This window comes from Pteropus alecto, unplaced genomic scaffold (genome assembly GCF_000325575.1).
Source record: "Pteropus alecto unplaced genomic scaffold, ASM32557v1 scaffold164, whole genome shotgun sequence".
NCBI lineage: Eukaryota > Metazoa > Chordata > Mammalia > Chiroptera > Pteropodidae > Pteropus > Pteropus alecto.
The window spans coordinates 11,878,501-11,901,694 of record NW_006439568.1 but is presented as its reverse complement, the minus strand read 5'-3'; the positions used below and the strand labels follow the sequence as shown (position 1 = coordinate 11,901,694).

The 23,194-nt window shown below is 35.2% G+C and overlaps 1 protein-coding gene across 1 annotated transcript in view; it reads right to left on the bottom strand.

The window, feature by feature from the left end:
• The window catches only part of CSMD3 (CUB and Sushi multiple domains 3), a 1,016,080-nt gene extending 993,530 nt beyond the window's left edge, over positions 1 to 22,550 (bottom strand). Inside the window, exon 1 of the mRNA XM_006916698.2 lies at positions 22,362 to 22,550. Coding sequence (XP_006916760.1) covers positions 22,362 to 22,539 — 178 coding nt within the window. The 5' untranslated portion in view covers positions 22,540 to 22,550. The remainder of the gene's footprint in view (positions 1 to 22,361) is intronic.
• Positions 22,551 to 23,194: the final 644 nt, after the last annotated feature.

The following is a 23,194-nucleotide window of genomic DNA, read 5'->3' as shown; positions in this document are numbered from 1 at the left end:
TGCAATAATGATTTCACACATTTTAACATGAATCAACAAGCATATTTCTATCACTAATTAGCAGTGATAAGTAAATTGGCTGCAAACACTAAAAGCAAAATTTGAACAATATTGTTAATTTGGATGAATCTAGAGTTGCTTTCAATGTACACAATACCCCTTGCAATTAGATGTTAATAAAACTGAGATAACATGAAAGTTAAGTGAATTTACTTACTTGGACAGAATTTGTTATGAAATTAATATGCATTTGCTTTTATGTCAAATCAAGTCTTTCAAAATTGATGAACAAGTTCTATCAATGTGAATGAAAATATTTTTAAAAAAACATTAAGAAAATATCTTTGAAGAAACTCGTTTTTATGAATCAACTGTCAATTGTAATGCATTACTCACACGTTTGTGTTGATGGTGGTTTAAACAAACCTACTGCACTGCCAGTCACATAAAAGTATAATACATACAATTATGTTACATTACATAGTACTCGATAATGATAATAAATGACTGTGTTATTGATTTATGTATTTACTATGCTATACTTTGTATCATTATTTTAGAGTGTACTCTTTCTACTTATAAAAAAAGTTGCTGTAAAACAATCCACTGTGTTAGGCCAGCAGCAGCCTCATACATCTCATGTTTACTATGTTTCTTGATTCCATCATTTTCTCTTGTGCTTGATTTAATCTTGTGTTGTTTTGTACAGTAACATGCTGTAGAGATTTGTAGCCTAGAAGCAATAGGCTATACCATAGAGCCTAGTTATGTAGTAGGCTGTACCACTTAGGTTTGTGTAAGTGCACTCTTTGATGTTTGCACAATGATGAAATAGTCTAATGAGGCATTTCTCAGAACATTTTCCCATCTTTAAGTGTGGCAGAATGTATTTACATGCAGAGAAAGAGAACCTTGAAAGCTGCTGAATTTACTATTAGTTCTGCTAGTAGCAAAGTGGTCTCTTTTATTCAGCATCCATTAATGATAAAACGGAAAGTCTATTGTTCAAGTAGATTGATGGGTATAACAAAGTGTGGCGTTTCATTATCTTATATTTAAAGAGAAATCTGTCAGTTTTATTCATAAGAAAAACTACATTGTGCATACATTATTTCCAGTTTACACAGGCTGTGTACTTGTCATCTCATGCCTTCTTTTACTATATGCTAGTGTTATGTTGGGTCTTATGAGTTATTTGGTATGATTTGGCAAGTTATTTTGGGGCTCTGGGAACACTCAAAATTTTTTCTATATAAATTAATGGTAATTGCTTCTACCCTTTATGCCATTTCAACTTACAAAAAGTTTTATAAGAATACCCTGCTTTTGGATATTGGGGGAAACCTGCACATAAATATATAAGATATGTTCAAATACTTTGTTTCTCTTTTAATTATGTCTTATATTGCTTTGGTTATACTGGAATGTTAGGTGTGATATATAAATTAAATTATCAGAATATTTCACTTTTTATTATTTAAATAAATCTTACCTCAATTAATTTTCAGTGAAAGAAGCAAAATGATGATCAAATTTGAAAAATGGAAAAAAATATCCAATGCAAAGCCTACTTACTTACTATATGAAAATGTTCTAGGTTTTGTTGTTGCTCTTGCTTGTGCTACAAAAGTTTACAGACTTTTGCTACCTGAATGTCATATTTCTTACAGCTATTTTATTCTGCTTGCCAATAACATCACAATGAACAGCAGTTTTCACTTGGTAGTCCTATATAATCTATTACAATTTTAAAGTCAAAAACTTGGCATTGGAAATTACTGTATCTCTAAAACAAAATGTCAGATTCATTCATGCTGTGGAAAACTATTATAATTTCATTTCTATAAACTGTGTCACCCTTGCAAATAATCACTCACCTGTTACATCAGCCCAAGCACTAATAGAATCCTAAGATCCCCTGTGCATTTGAAGCAGCAGGAGTAGAATAAATTTGCTGGAGTATACCACTTTCACCACTTTCTGCTTCCTTCCCACTTAACCAAAAAGTAAGTTAAAACAGAACATTGAGAGCAAAACCCCCAACAGAATAAGTATTTTTCAGCTAAGTGATTAGCCTATTGTAAACTATTCATCTGGTGGTGGTCATGTTATTTTTACTAATGATATTTCTTTTTACAGCAAAATGAGTCAGGTTAAATAATTCTGACTTAATATACTCTCTCAGTTGATTCTCTTTATTACTCTTTGAATCAAGAAGAAAGCCAATATTCATAAAATGGCATAAAGTATCAAAAGGGCAAAAATTAATGTCTATTGTACACCTACTGTCAGGAAGGCAATAAGACATTTTTTAAAGACATTTTTTAAAAATTGGCTCTTTAGAAATATAGGAACAGCATGCTAATATAAAAACACATTATAGAATGATAAACAGCTTTGGTAATTATTATAATATAACTGGCTACCTAGAAACAAAAAGGAAATTTAAAAAGTTATTTGTGAAGCAACACAGTAAGTAACAAGTAATGATGCCTCTCAGAGCAAAGCATGTCAACACCATTTTCATTCCTCCCCAAAATTCTCATGCCCCCAAAAATGAGATTTAAACAAGAAATACAAAACAAAAACAAAAACAAAAACAAAACAAAACAACAAAAAGCAACAACAAAAACATATAAATGTTTAAAAATAAGGTAAATAATTTGTAAAGTAAAAATTGCAACAGCAAAAGAAAAAAATTTGATAAGTCAAACAATAACACAGAAGTGCAAAATTTTTTAAATGCATGAGATTTTAAATATCTGCTCCAACTCTCAAAACTTAATAATAAAATGGAGCTTTGGATGAAAATAAAAACAATGAGGAAATAAGAGTTGGAAAAAAATAATTTTTTTTATAACCTGAAAGATAATGTTAATAAAGATAGTAGGATAGAGGGTGTTTTTGAAGTAAACTTCAAAGATATCTTGAACACCATCATTGTTTCATATCTCGAAAAAAAATGGAAGCTCATACAGATAAGAGTTTATGAATGAATTGGTATAACGCACCTTGAAGAAGTGGAACTATCTAAGAGAAATAGATATAGCACAGTTAATAGGCTGAATCAATTTTTTTTTCTTTTAGAAAAGAAACCTGAAACAATGTGTCTATAAATTTTCAGAAATATAACTAATGCTTCAAGAGCCATTTCAAATTCTAAAACAGATAAAAACTGACAAGCAAAAGAAAATTAAAACATGATCAAAGGGCAAATTAAATGTCATAAAATTAAGTCTAATGGCAAATTATAGAACATCATGGGAGAATTAAAACTCAGTATTTTATAACAAAAGTTTAGAGGAGATAGGAAAATATAAATATTAATACATTAATTATTAACTAATAAAATAACATGCTAAATATTTTAAATATCAGAAAATGGTAGGTCAGTTAATATTCTGTTATATTTCAGTATAATTTAAAGCAACCAACATTTATTAAGTTTCTAAATCTAGAGCACTGTGCAAGATTCCTTAGAGATATGATTGCTAAGTACACAGCCTTTGACCTCCCATATTTCTCTGTTACAAGAAGAAGATAGAATATGCATAAATTATTGAATACAAGGCAGAAAGTGATAGTAACTATAATTCTGATATAAATAAAATTTTGGGTTGATGCAAGTTAAGGAGAGTTTAATTTCAAATAGAGAGCAATATACCTGAGGAGAAGTGATGCTATTTCAATAATTTGAAGAGGTAGGGGATATATTTTTAACTAGGAAACAGGTTTGTTTGTTTAAAACAAAAGAATTTAAAAACCACTCCAGAAATAACATATATAGAATGAGAAAGCAAAATAGACATAAAAAAAAAAAGAACTATAATAAAGAACTATGGTCACCTATGGTAAAGAATATTAAATCGTACATGTTATACTGTTAAGTGTAAACTGATTGAGTTTTACCCTTTTCAGAATCACTGGTTCTTCTACATGTTCCCCGTATTTCCAAACCACTAAGTCTATGGTCATACTACAGGAAGCAGTTTCCTCTGGAGATTGTGGTCAGCCTCAACTGGTTATTATCAGATTTAGATTTGTTTTAAGAACAGTATCAGGAAACCAAACAGAAGGCAGAAACACATCAATGATCAAAGAAGAATGGCAATAATTTTAATTATAACTTCATGGTTGGTGTATTTGGAGCTTTCCAACAGGAGAAAAGCTTTCTTGGAGTAATTTGACCAGAAGCAACCAATTAGAGAATTATAGACAATCACATTAGCACCACAACTACTTTGTCTGCTAGATACAGGGGACCATCTTGAAGAATATCAGGTTTGTTAGGGGGTAAGATATAATTTCCTCCTTCAGTAGACTCCTCTTATCTGAGGGGGGAGAACTTCTAAGACCTCCAGTAGATACCTGAAACCGTAGATAGTGCCAAACCTTATATATACTATGATTTTTCCTATACATACATACCCGTGATAAAATTTAATTTATAAATTGGACACAGTAAGATATTAACAACAACTACTAATAAGGTAGAACAATAACAATGCAGTAAGTCTTCACTTAAAGTCATACATTGATTCTAGGAAACAGTGATTTTAAGCCAAATGACATATAATCTAACTGATTTTACCGTAAGCTAATTGATATAAAACAAGAGTTAAGTTCCAATGGCATATATCTGGTCACAAAAACCAAACTCCTAAATAAAGACCCCAAACACTTCAAATATTAAACATTGAAATAAATGTGAACTATACATACTTTTAAAAAAGAAATAAAAATAAGTTAAATGATGATTTTCCAACCCGTGTATTCCAGCTCAGGGCGCCAGGCTGACACCCAGCCTGGACAGGACACCTTTCCATCACAGGGCCACTCACACACACACCCACTCAGACTGGGACAATGCAGACATGTCCATTCACCTCGTGTGCACATCTTTGGGATGTGGGAGGAACATGGAGTACCCAGAGAAAAACGACACAGACACAAGGATTACTGCAAAGTCTACACAGAGTGGTATCCATTGGGAATCATTCTTTTTTTCTCTCTCTCTCATCAATGTTATATCCAAATGACATTAAACGGACAGGCGCTATTCAAGAGCCTGCTCTATTATAATAAAAGATATGTGAATGTGCACTCTCTCTCACAAAATATCTCATTGTATGCACTAAGCCTTCTTCTTGTGATGAAGATGACACAATGGGGACAGGCTAAGAAGAACTGAGGTGAATTACGAAAGCATGGTGACGCAGAGTTAGCTTACTACTGACTTTCTGGCATACGCAGCAAGCACTTCACGGCTTCTCTTTGGCATATCCAATTTGCCAGCATCACTACTCTTGTGCTTTGGGGCCATTACGAAGTAAAATGAGGGTGACTTGAATATAAGCATTGTGATATCACAACAGTAGACCTGATAATGCAGATTTAGATGGCTACAAAGTGATGCAGATACGTAAGCGACGTGGATACGTAAGTGACGTGGATACGTAAGCGACGTGGATACGTAAGAAACATGTATACGTAAGTGATGTGGATACACTGAATAAACTGGGCGGAGAGATTATTCCAGCCCTGGGTGGGATGGAGCAGAACAGCAGGAAATTTCATCACGTCACTTAGATGGTATGCAATTTAAAACTTATCATTATTTTTGGAATATTCCATTTACTATTTTCAAACTATGGTAGACTGAAACCTCAGAAAGTAAAACTGAGAATAAGGGAGTGGGGGTACTAGATTAAAGAGTAAATGACCTAAAATCTTACGTATGTAAAATTACATACATACACAAAAACAAAGTCTTGTCATGTAGTCAAATTTAAGTATATTTCATTGTGAAAGCCAAATAATACATTTAAAATGTTCACTACGTAGAGGCATAAGATATATTTACTAGCAACATCTCTCGGTAATTCGTTAAGGAACTGCCGTGCATAAAAAGTTCTACTTGGTGGTAGGGGAAGATTTAGAGAGGGTAAGATAAAAAGATCATGCACATGACAGTCCTTGGGTCTGGATTGCTCCTGTCTCTCATGCCCCCAGTTTGCAAAACACCACCACGATACTCAAATCATGAACCTGCTATAAAACTTACCTCTTTTTTCTCAGGCCAGTTCCTCATTCTGTCCTCTGACTCCACAGTGCTTTGCTATCCCTTTAAACAGTGTTTAATAGAACTTACTAAAATTATTTATTCATGAGCTTTTCTTAGCATTAGAATGAATTATGAATTCTTTGATTGCATGGATTCAATTCTTACACTTTCAAATCTACCATTTTGACTTTAACTTAGAAAATAGGAGCTCAATAAGTACTTATTACACTGAAAATGTCAAAAAAGTCCAAAAAACTTAAATTTATATTTTTTATATTCCAGATAATATCCTAAACAAATACTTTAAAACCTAATAAAAAATAGTGATTAAGAAATACATATAAGTTGGAGACTTCAAATAATATTATAATATATAAAGTAGAAAAAGTAAGAACGACATCCTGAAGAAGAATTATGCAACAAAAGAGGCTGTATTAAAATTGATCTTAGCTTTGCATAAATGTTTTCAAAAAATTGTTTATATACTCAGTGGTATAGGTATACCCAGTAATTGAAAAAGCCTTATTACGCATCATGTATCAAACTTAATACAATATGTTTTTAAATTACAAATAACAAAAAGTATATAATTCTAAAATAAAATAAATGTTCATATCTGCTGAATAAAGGAGAAAGGAGATTCAGAATCCAAAATTAAAATTTTAAAAAACATCTTTCAAAATTGATTAATAATGTATTTTCAAAAAAGTACTTAGAAAAAATATCGAAAATGTCATGATAAGACATAAAGAAAAATAAAGCACGATAAAAATGTCTCTTTCTAAAAATTCAGAAGAAAGGAAAAAAAACAAAAATGAAAATAATAAAACTAAAAATAGAAATAATGTTGGGAAAAATCATAGTATTTATATTTACAATTTTATTCCTAGAAAATAATAACAAAATTCTTAAACTATGAGTTCAACCCAAAGTAAAAGAAAATGGTATAGAAAATAAAATCAGGAATGTAAATAATGGTATGATGATGATTCATGTGAACAGTATCAAATCATTTGGAGAAATATTATTCATAGAAATAAATACAAACAACATTACAAAATGCCTAAAGTAGTACAAAATATATTTAGAAAAAAACAGGATATGTAAGAAAGTAATATAAAGAAATATGCATTTCATACTCCATATTTCTAAAAACAAAAAAAAAGTTTATTAATGAATCCAGAGATAAAATGTGACAGATAGAATACAATTATATACAAAAGGAATTGTTGACTAGGGTTATTCAGGGTGTATCCTAAGATTGTAAGTCTTGCTACCACCCAGGGGAACTGATTAATGTACCTCATCATTTTATCAGGGAAAAATCATACATATACATACATATATATATATATATATATGTATGTATATGTATGATTAGGTAAATAAATCCAAGAATATAATCAATACATTTTAATATTTGTTCTTCAATTAAAACTTTTGAAAGGTACAAAGACCATTTTTTTAAACTTCTTTATTACAAAGAGTATATGTTTATGTAATGTCAGTTTATAGCTAGTGTTGATTTACAAAACCAATTATTTGGGGTTAGAGTGTGCTTACTCATTTTATCACGGAACCTGCTGATTTATAGAAAAGAAAATCTGTATCAAAATTTATCTTAAATAATATTAGTATGTTATCCTAATGTATTCAAGAGATGATTTAAAACCTAAATTATCTCATTAAATATTTGAGAAATGCATCTCATTCTTTTTATTATGGTAATGTGTTATTAAATAAATTGAAGTAAGTGTGCTTAGATATTTTTAAATAAATAGTACAGTAGTTATTATTGTTGCAGTAGTCATTATTAATTGCGTTATATGCTTCATACAGTGCTTTCTCATACTGATCTCTGTGGTACTGTGATTATGTGAAGTTTACAGAAAATGTTAAGAGAGCCTAAACTGAGCCTAAAAGAAACATGGCATGTAAAGTCACATGGTCAATACGATGAATTGGTATTAAAATCCAGATTCTGTTCTATCAGATTAGAGATTGATAACCATTATAATAAATCTTTCCAAATTAGTTTTCTGATGAATTGAGTATTATTCGAAAATATGTATTGATGGGGCCTCAGAATGGACAATTTTTTTTAATAGCAAGGGTAATTTATCAGGGCTCAGTGTTTCTTTGTGTTCTTACTGTGATGATAACAGAGGAAGTGATGCTTTGAGCTAAGGGACTTTAAAATACGGGAAGTTCAGGTAAAAGAAACTGGATCATATATTCAAAAGTGAAATTAGCAAAGGTGATTCATACTTTTGCATACTGAATAGATATACAAATTTTTTTATATATTCCTTTATTTCCTAGAAAACATTGGACGTGCAAAGAGATATCAGTAGCCACTATTAATGGAGCTTCAAAAACTTGAAATGTATAACAACTGTAAGATTGGGGAATATTGACTGATTTTTCTGAATGCACGTTGGACTTAAACTAAATTAATGAATTCAATGAACTATAATCCAATTCAATTCTCCTAATATTTATTGAATGCTTACTCTGTTTATAAGGTATTGAGTTAGGTATGGCGATCCCATGCTGGGTGATTTAAGATATTTGACATATTTCTTTTCATCCAGTAGTTATAAATTAAGAGAACATGTTATTTCTTTACATTTGTAAGAAATGAATCCACAGAAAGTTGTATATACTTATTATTTTACATTCTGCTTATTCACCATCAGTAAAATTCTGTTATCTGCATTTAATTTTGGAGTTTAAAGAGTACTTAAAGTGCTTGTAATAGAGTCCCCTCTTATATCCAAACACCCTTCTTAGAACTATCTGAGTAGGCAAAGATCACCAAACTTTGACCCCTTCTAATTGTACCCATTTTCATAGTTCCCATGAAAGCTGGATGTACATCTTATAGGTGACTTCTCTGAGATTCTCTTGTGTACTAACAACAAACTAGCCACTGTGTTTTAAGCAAGCAGTCCTTGTTATGACTCTGTCATTATACAGAAATTGTCAGTAATACTTTGAAAGAAAAAGAGAGTTGGAACTTGAGAAGGAAAAACAAAATGAAGGGAAAGGCAGTACAGGGTTGGCTGTTTGCATAGTAGAGATCTGTGAAATGTAAAAGGACCACTTTCTTCTTTGTTATGTCAAAGAAAGAATTTAGACACTGGTTTTGAGATGCTGATGGAACCAAGTTAGCATATCCTGTAAATTATCTCCCATTCATTAGTATACAATTTCAATAAATGGAGCTAATGCTATATATTGTGGAAAGTGTTGGAAATTCATTATGGTGCACGTAAACATTTTTTCTTTTAGTTGTAACAAGTTAAGTAAAACAATCCACAGCTCTTTTAGCTCAAGCTATAAATTTACTTTTTCCTAGTGAAGTACTCAAAGCAGAGAAAATAGCAATTTACATAGATAATGGAAATGTTTGGTTTTGATCTTACATGAATAGTCAAGATTTTGAGACTAGAAATTGAAAAACCTTTCAACATTTGTTGCATTAATAAACATTAAATCCAATTTCTTACTCATTAAATTATGAGAAATGAAGAAGTAAGCTTTATGGAATGTGAAAGGGGATAGGGAGATGGCAGTTTTGAAGCAGTATGTAGGTGCCAACATTAAAATAACATGAATTATCAAAGCAATCAACATGGATGGAATGAGAAAACTACAAAATACTAGATCGAATTTGGTGAATGACCTAACCTTATAAAGATAGATCATTCTATTTAACTCCTATGTAGTAAAATTGGTATTGATCTTGTGCCAGTATTTCACCCTATAATCATTCATTAATCTTTCTATTGCTCTTTATATTACGGATTAAAAATAAAGAAATGAAATATATACTTATTTAAGTCTCCAATAAAGACAAAAAGTAAGAAATAGAAAACTGTAGCAGAAACCATTATACTTATATTCATTTATTTGTTTGGCCCTTTACATGTGTTGACCTTGATAAATTAGCTCAAGGCTTATTTCATTTGAATCAAATTGAAGGGACAGAGATTTAAATTTAAATTTGAAAGCATTAGCAAACCAGTGAGGAATTCTGAAGCAGAAACAAACATGGAGAAAAAAATGGGTAAGATGCACAATTTGCTGATCACAAATTATTATATAACTGTACAAATACTGTTACAGAAAAATATGTGGGATCATCATTAATACTGGATAAACTAGTTAATATCAGTTGGCTGAACAGATGGGAGGCAATAAACATTTTAATTGAAAATTATAAGGGAAAATTACATTAGACTGAATCACCAAAGTCATGCATTTCATTGGAAAGTTTCAAACATTTGTGGGATGTTAATACTTATCTGTGATAGGATAAAGATTTAATATATAGGGTATGTAAGTAAAGATGGTATAAGCTACATTGATAATTCATCATAAAAGAATCCTATTGAAGAACTAAATAATTTCACAATAACTCCATGGCTTTGGTATTATGGTCACAGAAAATTTGCTTTAACATAGAGACTATGTCTTCTTTTAGAGTAGTAACTAGATAGATCTTCATCTCTGTATTCTCAAAGTCTAGGCTAGGGTTTGACATACATATTGGTTGTCAATAAATGATTAATGGCTGAAGATATGTGTCAATGAGTCCCAGAATGGATAAAATAAGCCACTGGTTCTTTTTGTAGAAATAAAATCTACTGACCACTGTAACTTTCACAACTCCTAGCTTAAAATGTGTCAAGGCCACAATATTAAATTTGAAATAACATTATTCTAATAAAAAGCATATTAAACCAAACTTGACTTTAACCAAAAGAAAATGATAGAAACAGTTAAGGTAATATATGAAATAGCACAAAATATAATCTAGTATGTCTAATATCTTCCAATTTCTTTTGAGACCTTTGAGAATTTATTTTTGAAAGAATTATATAATTAGAAGTTAGTCCTTCTAAAATAGGAATTTTCAATAATCTATAGTAACTCAACAGGTAAAAAATAAGTATCGATCTTCAAATTATTGAAAAATGGCTGTTTATTAAGGACTAACACATTGGTAATATTTAAAAATTAAGTTCAAAATGTCATTTCTGATTTTAATCTATTAATATATTAAGGAATACTGCCATGCTAACACGAATATTAAAGATTTCTTGGCACTTTGCTAGAAAATTGATTTTAAGAGTCATTGTTTGACCTCTAAAAATATTTAACAGAACAAAGAGCACTCAAGAACTAATAAGATTTATAGATGTAAGTTTTTTTAAGCCATGAAAAGAGCATTGAACTTGAATTCAATATAAGTAATCATGGGCCAGTCAGCATTTCTATTGCAAATTTCATTTAAGTGGATTTATCATCTCTATCATCTTAGAAAGTATGAAGATGGAATTTGGCATACAGATTAGCAGCCCGTATGCAAATTTGTTTACTCAAAACATTTGAATCAGTTCAGCTGTTTTGATATGACATTAGCCAAAAAACCTTAACTCAGGGTCTCTCTATATATGTGAACACTGAGTAAATAGTTTGTCTAGACTGCATAGTTCAGTTAGTTAGAGCATAGAGCCAATAAATCCAAGGTAGCACGTGTTTCTTCTCCAGGAGATTCAGTTATATTTATTCTGCCTGTTCTAACTTTGATCTGTTATCTTGCAAATGCAGCTTTTAGCAACACAGAGCTCAATATTAGGATGTGCAGGTAGATCAGCATAAATTCATTACCAACATTTGGGAAAAATTCAAATTATACCTCTAATAATAGATTCAGAAGAGTTATTTCTGTATATTAAAATATAATTTAAAGATTGAAAACAAAGTCATCTTTAAAATTACAAGTTACCTGAGTTAAAGTCTTTTAACATGATCTTATCTGCTTTAATAGAATAACAAGAGTAGATTCATATTCACTTCTCTATATTAAAATACTCATAATAAAATACAGCCTAAACTTATATTTTTAAATCATTGACTCAATCCATAAACTTCGAGTATCCATTATGTGGTATTATAAGAGAATGAAATCAGAAACATATTTTTCTTCAGAATTCTTTCAAATTAGACAACCTTCATAGTGTAAAAAAACAAAAAATAAAAGATGTGTCCCTATAGAAAACTAAAGCAGATATTTGAGAAATTAGGATAATATAGAATAATAAAACACAGCTGATAATTTTATTATCATGAATGAGACAGAAAGTGGTTCATGAAAATGTAAACAAGCTGAAGAAAAGATATTTTAGTTATCAATCTGCTTCTCTTTCTCCTTGCCAAAATCATGACAACAAAATGTCAAGTCAATTTCTGATTTAAAATTTCAATAAACTAAAGTGAATTATTATAACAACAGGGTCAATTTAAAAATAGATTACTTGGCTTACAGTCAATTTTCAACGTTAAATAAAGTTCTGGAATGCATAATTGTGGGAAACAGATTTTGAGACAGATTATAGGTGGACCTTTATCCCTGACTTTTGCCAACCTTGGAGAAATCTATATCTAGCTGTTGTATGATGCAAAAATATTTAAAATAAGAATGTCCCACAAAAAATATGTTCAATGTAATAAGTATGCTCTATTGATAGTGCATATTAGGGCATTATCAGGATATTTGAACTTTAAAGTTGAAAATATAGGTTAAAATGACATCTCTCAAATATATATCAGCAAAAAAAATGAAGTTTAAATAATGAAAAAGAAAAAGATTAGTCTGTTCCGGGAGACTCCGAAGTTCAGAAAGGACAAAGAATAGTACTTAAGTTACATATGAAAATATATTTTATCACATTCACAAGAAAATATAATACTACTTTATGTATTTTTTCTTTTGTAAACAATACATATTTCAATGTCCACATTTTATCTTAAGGTTAATCTTTACATTGCATGTTAAGTTTCTCACTTACCAATATTATCACATTCATGTATCTGTGTGCTTCTTACACAATTGGAAGTACTGTTTTGAGTCTGGTCAGGATTTTGAGGTAGGCAGTGTTCTTTTCTCTCAGGAAGCTTTACTCTCATAAACCAATTGAAACCAAAGGGAGCCTCATAAGGCAATATCCAATAAAGAAAAATGTGCATTAGATAGGGAATTTAGAGGCTGCTTTGTACTGCCTAGCTTGGCAAGTCATTTCATTTCTTTGGCCTATTTCCACACATAGCTACACCTGTACATTTTACAGAGTGCACTTATGGAATAAAGTAGACTGTGCTGATAAAGCTTGGGTATGAATATTTTTATAAAGTACCTTCCCTTGCTCCCACAAATAAATCTAATGCACACTCCCTGCCTATTTGACACAAGATTCAATGGTATAGATAGGTTATGGAGCTTTCCCATCCTTGAAATTCTATAGAATCAAATAGAAGATTAAGTTACTAAAAAGAACACATTTATTTTCCAAGGCTTATGATACAATTGGTAAAAAAATGTTATGGCCACATATTATATGCAACTGCTATAAGTTCATCAGCATTCATAAATTTTAAATTTTACTCAAGAGCACTAGGTTAGAATCTGAGAGTTATAAGCTAATTCATTTTTTTCCCTTGTACTTAATGCACTAAGCAGTTTTATCACTTATATTAACAAATTTAACTTGTGTATTATTGTGCATTTACTTCACTTACTATTGCTCACAAAAGTGGAAAATATCTTTTGCATCTAACAGAACAATTTAGAGAATAAAGTAAAACAAGTTAAGTAAAAGATGATGAAAATTACAAAATTAAGAAGTTATGTATCATTGTTACTGTGATACATATACATAAATCAATATTAATTTTAGGCTTTCTTTTAAATTAAATTCTTAAAGCCTCAGCTTTTCTTAAAAATGTAGAGGTTTTGTTAGCAACTTAGTCATTCACAGTTTTAGCTTTTGATGAGTTTATGAACTTATGAATCTATTATCATTTTAGATTTCACTCAACCAGTAACTAACCACATAATCCTCCTGGAAACACAATGCACCTCTCTGATCTCAAGAAATGTGGATAATTTGTAAATGGAGATAATAATCTGTACATAGGAGATAACAGCTATCACATAAGATGCTTGTTAGAAATCAAAGCAAGGAAATGAAGGTAATTGTTAAGATGTAAATAACACACTTAATATAAAGGGTTTAGCACAATATTTAAAAAAGACATGAAGAATTCTATCCTGATACTATTTCTCAAAATATAATAATGTCTTATACCCTCTCTATATATGAAGCTACTCTGAGCATTCTGGAGTCAACATGATGGACTCGTTGTATAATAGGGAACTATGGCAGGAAACTTGCTTTTAATGAATTCACTCTGCAGAATCTATTTCCACTTATAAAGCTACTTTCAAAGTGATATCCAGCTACATTTTTTAAATATCATAGTTAAAAAAATTCTCACCATCACTTTCAAGTATATAACCGTAACGAATACTTTAAAATATGCTAACATAAAACAAAGGAAGAAAGAAGAACTTTATAATCTTGAACATTACAAACTCAACTTTTAGAAGAATCACTCATTACTTTTTTATATATTTCAGTCACTTTTCAAACATTTAAAATTCTCAAATTTACTAGCATTTATTATTTTGGAAATTTTACTCCCATAACTTAGAGACTTTAAAAATGTTTCACATATCACTAAAATTGAAGATAACCCCTTAACATTATTCATTGTTCTTACACTATTAATATTTATAAAATATACTATTATTCCTGTGGTAGAGTTTAGAATGACACCATGGTTTCATATAGAGAAATGTGCAGATGAAAATGCAGGTGAGAGAGAATGCACAAATCTTATGTTAATGATGTAACATATATAATTACTTAAACATAATAAAGACATGACTAAATAAAGAACAGATATTCTAGATTTAAAAACCTTTAAACAAGAAATTATATCCAGATTATAAGATGAAATAAACAAGAATTTGATTTTAAGTACTATATCACAAAGTTCTTTATGAGACATTAAAAACAGTCAATACACTGATTTTTATAGACTTATAATATCAAGAAATAGACTTCATTAAAAATATCAGTAGTTATTTATTTCGTATACATATTACATATCTTAGAAAGTATTTTTATTACATAATTATTTCTTTTTATCATCTATAAAACAAGTGGTTAATGTTTTTAAAATTTTATCATAAAACATATAATCACTAATATTCTTATATGATACTAATTGATATATGGTACTTAAATATCAACTTCTGTGATTGTCTTCATTGGTGCCACATAAGCAAGCTCTGTAGTAAAATCGATAAGGGATAGTACAAAGAGAGTTGAACATAAACTCGAATGTCAATCATTTAGTCTCAGTTCTGGAGCTGATGATCTTTGTAACCTAGTAAAAATCACATTCTTTCTAGGCATGTGCATTTAGTATAAAACATGAGCTGTGACCTAGCTGATATTTAATACTTCCAACCCTGTAAATACCATGATTTGCGACAAGATGATTTAACAAATTCATGTAAGTACATTAATCAATCAATATTAAAATAAATCGATATTGAAATGCAACAGATGAAATTAGCCCAGGAGCAGGGGTAATATTTTAAAGCTATAGGTCTGCCCCTGATCCATAGAGCCAGCACCTGAAGTAACTGGGTAAGGGTGATAAGTAGTGATTTTAGAGTGTTTCTCAAATATTTAACAGACTAGGAACTTAGCCGAAGTGAAATAATAGCTAGTGAGAAGATGCTACCTTTTTCATTTACTGCTATGGAGAAGTTAGGGCTTGTTGTGTTAGAGATAATATATGAGTTCATACTGGCTTTAAACATGGAAGTGTATTTTGATAATACTGATGATAGCTGCTAGAGTGGGGCTCTATATATGTTACATCTCTCTATATATGTATAATCTCCCTATAGGCCTACTGATTTCTAAACTTTTATAGATAGATAGATAGATAGATAGATAGATAGATAGATAGATAGATAGATAGATAGATAGATGAGTAGGTGGATGGATGAATAGATGGATGGATTGATAGATACATAGATACATAGATGACACATAGATACATAGATACATAGATAATGAAACTAAAGCTTAGGAAAATTGAGTTACCAGTATAAAGGTAATTACCAGTAGAATCATTTTTTGAATTCAGGTCTTGGTGGCTCCAGAGCCTTTGCTCTTTCCACTTTACTCCAGTGGTTCTCATTTTAGAGTGCATCCGAATTACATGTCTAACATACCGATGCTTGTGCCTACCTACCAGGGCATCTGATTCAGAAGGCCTGAGGTGGGGACCTGAAAATTCATATTTCTAACAACAGAAGATGCTGATGCTACCTGTTCAGGAACACTTTGAACATCACTGTACTGCAAGCACTTACGAGCCAATGAAATAATATTGTGATATGTCATACCACATGATTATCATTGATATTCCTGTTATCCAATTATAAGCATATTAACAGTTGGCTTATGTGCTTTTGTAAATTTAAACTACAGAGGAGATTTCAGATTGAGTGTGGACAGCAAGCCATCATTATGTAGCAAATATTAATCTGCAGGAACCCTCAACCAGCACCAAGCAACGCTTAGCAAAGGGCTTGAAGGTATGACACACATTTAATGGCTGCAAGAGTGAAGGTTTAAGAGACAGATAACCATCAGTACTGAGACCATGGATACTAGAAGGCATTAAATAAATTGATTTTTCTCAGTCACTTTCATAAAAGTGATATTCTTGATGAGAATAGAAGCCTTACAAAGGGCCTACTTCTGAGAAAAACTTGTAGACAATGGAGATTGATCTCCCTGGAAAGTACCATGAATCACCTACCTGCTCAGTCTTAGAGAAAAGATGAATTTGGTAACAACAGTATCTGTTCTATGGTCCTTACCAGGCCTCATCCAAAATGCAAATCAGAACTGCCACTCTCTCCCTAAAACTGTGTATCCCTTTAGATGATCAGTAAAGGGAATGGAAGAAAGAGATAGGAAGAGAAGTTATGTTTTAACATATAGATAAAATAAAAATATTTTTAAGTTTTATTTGTATCTCACACATTTTTTCCTAATCTCTTCATTTGCACTTATGTTACTTCTAATCTCCCAAACACTGGAATTCAAAGTACAAGATGGCCTATTTTCTCAAATAGTCATGTTGCCTAAAGTAATAGGTTCCTTGTCAGACATATTGCTGGGTACCTCAAAGTTATTTTCCAAACTGGACAAAACATTGAAAGTATTTGATATCCCAAAGTGCTTTCTGGAGACTCTGATGAAAAAAGTAGGAGAAAGTCACCTCTCAGAACACAGAGAGTATCTTTGGAGCCTAGGGAAGGGGAGTTTAGTTCCTTTCACTTATTCGTATTTGAGATCTCAGACAAGCATTTATTTAACATCAGAGTTTGTTTCCATATAAGTCCAGTGGCATTGTTAATGTTCTCTCTTACCTTTTGTTTTGTCAGATCTCCCTTATGTTGGAGTTTTACTATATTTAGAAACATGTATAGATGTCATTTGCTAGTTTTGCTTTATTATTTCACTGTTTCCGTGGTCAGCTCAGGGGAAAGACATGTATATCCCAAATATATTCAGTTACCCCACAAATAGTAACTCTAAATAATATCATGAACAGTAATAACTACTGCAACTGTCAATGCTCCTGAAGTAATTAATTTATTGAGTAATTCTACCACTTTTCTCCTTGAAGGATGGCAAAGGAGCTGGCATCAGGTTTTCAAGAGGCTGAAACCAGCTCCTTAGTTATCTCTGCTCACACACTCTTGCTATGACGGCTTGATGCGGCTGCCCCCTCCCCAAACCCTCAACACCAGAAGATTCGGGAAAAGAAGGTGCTGCAAAATGACATTCCGGACCGATTTCAGCAAGGTAACTGTTCAGAGCGAGTTCAGTTCATCATTCTGGGTACTCTTCAAGCCTTTTCAGGGCGGCAAATTGGGTAGGTTTAGCAACTCCGAGGTGCAAAGACTCCCTGAAGGCACCGTGTTCAGGGAGAAGGGAATCCGCCTGATGCCTGAGCGGATCCTTCTTTGGGCGTCCTGCTTCATTATTATTCTGCAGTGCGCTGCAACCCCCTGGCATGTCCTGCTTTCAGTTTTCAGCCACTCCAGCCGGGCTGGGAGAGGACCACACGGCGATCGGGATGACCCTGTGCTGTTTCATTTCTTCTACCTTTTCCCCTAGGGTCCAACTAAGTCCTTGCGGTGCTTGAACCTTGGGACCGCCTCCCTGTCTGCCTTTCTCTCAGTGACCGAGCTGGAGTAGGGATGAGGGGGATCGTAGAGGAGCAGCCATCCCATTACTTGTTTCCCAATGAGGTTTTCGAACTCCCCAGTGTCCGTTATAGTTGAAGTTCGAGAGAGGGCAGCTACGGTCAGTTTGGGGAAAGGCAGCTTTCTTGGCGCCCCTGAAGGATTTTGCGACAGCAGCGGCCGCAGCTCACCAACCATCTAGAGGCCGGGGAACATAAACATACTCTTCCCCGCCACCGTTTCCTCCTCTGAATCTCCCTCCCCCCAACTTTCAGGCCTCCCAGAGGCTCCTCCGTGTCAATCCATGTGGACCTTCGGCTCCCAGGGCGCGCGCGTGCACACACACACACGCACACACACACGCAGGCGCGCGCCGTAGGCCAAGTCAGGCGCTCAGTCTCAAGCTCGAGAGGTCCTTGGAAATTTCAGGGATTCCGGCATTCCAGAAGAAATTAATAAACATTCCCAGAGGAAATAGATGGAAGGGAGGAATACTTGTCCAAATGCGACTGGACAGGGACCCGTGCCTCAAACACAAAGGTCACCTCCTAGCAGGTATCTCAGTCGTGCAAACCTCAGGGGACAAGTTTTGATGGTGATAATGGTGCTGGGTGGGTTTTTGTTTGCTGTTATTGTTTGGTAAGGATATTAACCCACCCCACCTCGCTTTGAAAAGCTCTCTCGAGATATGACATATCTTCTAGACCTCTCAGGTTACACTGCCTGGAGGACCGGCAGTGAGGGTACCAGACCTCTAAGCGCGGCCCGCTTAGGATGGGTGAAAGGTGCTGATGAGCGCCGCTGGCAGCTCTCCCACCGCATGGACATGGAGACTCTTTCCAGTAGTAATAACCTGGGAGAGAAGATGTGAGCCTCAGTCTTTCAGAAGAGCTCTGTGGCGGGAGGAATATCTCCTTGGAGTCCCAGAGCACGTGGAAACGTGGATCCTTCTCGAAGTCCGGGGTTCTGTGTACGAGAAGCCCTGGAAGCATGCCCTGGCACCGGGTGGGGGACGTGGCACACTGGCTCCCACCCGCTGTCAACCGAGGTCAGGGCACCTTGTACTCTCTCTGCAAGGGTTCTGTGCTCCCCCCGGAATCCCCGGAGAAGGATGTGGGAAAGCACCCCGGGACGTTTGTTTACGTGGGCGGGACGTTTAAGCACGACTTGGAGACTCACAGTTTCTGTCTGGGTGAAACCTAAACAGACACGCCGCTGCTGTAAGCTGTATTTCAGGAACGTGTGTGTGTGTGTGTGTGTGTGTGTGTGTGTGTGTGTGTGTGTGTGAGCTTGAAATAGGCAAGCATCAGGTCTAAGCAGCCTCCGCCCTGCCCTGCCCCATCTCTCAATTTGGTGCCCTCCACCACCGTTATTTTAGATAATAGTGGAGATAAAATGCCCAGAGAAGGTTGACTCTTATCATCCCCACTCAGGTGGTTCAGGCCTACTACTTAAGGCCACTTTGCCTTCTACTCTGAGGCGTTTCCTCCCACCGAGCCTCTTTGTCACTGCTGTTTCAGGCAGAGATGAGATGGTCGATGGATGAAAAGTGTGGGTACCAGGTGGAAATCTTGCAGCGGAGCTGTTCCCTTAGAAAACTGCGCCTCAGACTTCCTGACCCCTCGCTAGCCTAAACTAGGACTTGGAAAGCCTTTACATCAACTTCCCATTATGAGCTTTCCAGTGGACTTGAGGCCAGAAAATACAGTATGGAAGACAAAAGCGGGAAACAACATTTAAGCCACTGCAGCAATCTCATTTTTAAGAAAGCCTTGAGACCGAGGTGAAATTGAAATAAGAAGCAACTGCCCAAACCGGTACCACCCGTAGTTAGGGAGCAGCTCTAATGCATACAGCCTATCTAAGTTTGTTTCTCAGAATTTGAAGACAACGTTTCAAGTTGTAAAATACAGGAGATGCCTTCCAAGTGGCAGATAGGTGACAACGAAGAACCTTATTACCATTAAAAACATTTTTTAAACGGTCCGTAGAAAATTGGTTTCGGATAGGACCAAAGCAGAGGGTGACACACTCCTTCTTCCCAATGTCCCTCAATCTGGAATATACTCAGTGCTACTGATTATCTCAGCCCAAAGTCCGGGAGCTGTGAGTAGAGAGGGATCCCATTTCCGGTGCCATTTAAAGCAAATTAAGGCGCCGTTCTTTTTCTATAGGCGCGTCTTATTCGGAAAATACGGTAGGTGCTAGCAGCCGGGCTGTAATTGCAGGCGGCGTGGCTCAGTGTTTGTCAGGCTGCGTGCTCTCTCCTCTTTGGAGACTCCCTCCCCCGACCTGCCCCCCGAATGTGTTTTGGCTCAACAGGTATCACATGAAAACTCGCGCTTAACCCCCAGTCACCCTCTAGCAGGAGACACCCCAACATCTTTTCCTGCCAGAAGCTGTTGCTGGCTCCTTGCGCCACCCCCACGCAGAGTGCGCGTCTAGCAGGCAGCCCCAGGGCCATCCACTAACCAACGACTCCCAGTGGCAGGAGAACTAAGCACAAATGTGAGGCTCCTCACACGTTGAGCCGGCGACGAATACCCTTTGTAAGCACCCCCAAACGCGGTTTGTGCACTAGGCAGCGTAGTTGTGCAGCTTAGAACAAGCAGTTTGGCTTAGAACTGCGCTGAAGTTCCAGGGGAAAAAAATAAAAAAATAAAAAATCAAGCTTTAAGGAGCAGGTTGAGATTACAGGGCAGTTGTTGCCACAGAGACCAGGAGGAGACTTCTTGGCATTTAGGGATGTAAATTAAAATTCGAGACATGCCACCCATCTTTGGTCCTAAAGAGGGAGAGGTAACCCCTCCAGCTCCCCTCCACCCAAAACATGAATTATCATTTCTACTGAATGCAAATGGGCTGCCTTCTGTGGGGGGACAGCCAGCTGCAAGCTGGACAATAAACTGTTTCATAGAGACGTGGCCCGATTGCGGTTCAGAGAGGCACTCCTTCACAAAGGAAGAAGCGTCCAGTTTGTGTTGACAGCCGTGGCGCGCCTGGGCCAAAACACCCCCCACCGTCCACCCCCCGACACACAGACACCGGGGATTTGAAACTAGCTTAGCTAAAAGCGACATCCATCGCGTCTATGCGAGCTGCCATGAGTATGGGAAGGTGATTGTTCAAAAATGATGGCATGAGTCATAAACACCCCCTGAGTATTCTTTGCAGCAATTAATGGGCATCAGGGTGCAGGATAAGTTGTGGAACAGAGCTGAGATCTATTTTCTCCTAGAGGACAGCTCTCCTTCTAATGATCCTGACTGTCCCTTGCCTTTCTGTTTAGAAATAAATTTTATATCCCACCCACCACCTCCCCTTGTCTGTGCATGTGACACTCACTCTACCTGTGTGAACGCGGAGACTTTCTGAGGCTTTTCTTTTTGGTGCTCAGCTAATGACTTTCCTCCTACCTTCATTCATCCCCAAAGGTGGATATTTATACTTCAAGGCATCTCAGATCGTTTTAAAGCCCCATTTTAAGCCAAACGGCTACCACAGGACGTGGGAAACCTCCCCTACCATTTACCAATGCATAAGAGCCCACGTAGAAATAATTCACATGTGCATGAAGACATTTATGTTGGCGGTGGTGGGGAGATGCTTGGAAGACCCCTGTATCCTAATGCACTTAAAATCTCCACATTCCTAGCATGTAGGTAACTTTCCTACCTGAAAGGGTTACAAAGCATTTACATGAGTCTTTAATATAAATATTCCAACCAAAGCATAAAAACCACTGGTTCGTTTAGAAATCAAGGTAATCCTCACCACCAAAAAAAAAGTCTTGCAGAGGAATTCTGCCTGGATATCCACTAGTTAGAGAGGCTATACCAACCAACTCACGTATTCGTTTGAGCATACTGCAAGAATATTTATTGAGCACAAGCTCAATCACTGCATTGAATGCCAAATCTGGCAAGCAAAATGCATTTCCTATCTGAGGGGGAAGAAAAAGAGCTGTGAATCAACTCCTTCTTCAGTATTATTATGATTATTTTATCAATGCAAATTACAAAGTAAGCTACCAGCGTCTCTCTGGCGACAAGTCAGCTCACCTCCATCCAAAGCAGAGGGGACCCCCGAAAGCAGACCTACCTTTCACACAAGACACCGTCAATAAAAAGACGAGGTTCCAAAACGTAAATCCACTTTTAATCCCCATTTTCTTCATTAGGGTGAAGTCTAGGCGGCCACATTTAGCGCATCTTCTCGTGCCAGGCTCCAGGGGTTTGGATTCCTTTGCTCGGCTTTCCCCTTTGCGGATCCCTTTCATATTATTCGCGAGCTCCTAATTTCTGCTCCTCAGCCCGGCGCAGCAGAGTTGTTGCTGTTGTTGGTGCGCGGTCACAGCTCGGAGTGAATGGTGTTTCTGGGATACCACAGCAACCTTGACGAGGACTCAACCATCTCTCTAACGGGGGCACAAAGTCTCCGTACTCTGGATTCTGTCTTTTCTTGCGCGATTTTTCCCCTCCACCAAAATCTACCTCATTTTTAGCTCCTTATAGCAACCACCAGAAACCACTAGTAAGCCTCTTAAAGCCCAGCTCTGCTCTCTGACAAACTCCCCACGATATTTGAAATTAAGGGGCCTGTTTTTTTTTTTTCCCTCTCCTCCGAATAGATCAATTCTGCCTGTAAAAGCAGCCCAAGAAATATTATGTTAGTGAGCTCTCCATTGCAGCCTGTGAATACAGAAACATGTTAAAGGATTTTTTAAATCAGAGGATCGGGGGTGCATTGGGGGAAACCGTGATGATAATGCATTGGGCTCCATCGATGCCCACGTCGTTATCATGGGATGTGTTACTACAGTAGTTGCAGTATATTTCAGGCTGGCGTCTCGCATTTATTGTCCTGTGATTTAATTGAAAAGGAGATCATAGAGAACATTTTTTTCCAGACATACATTTACATATTCAAATGCT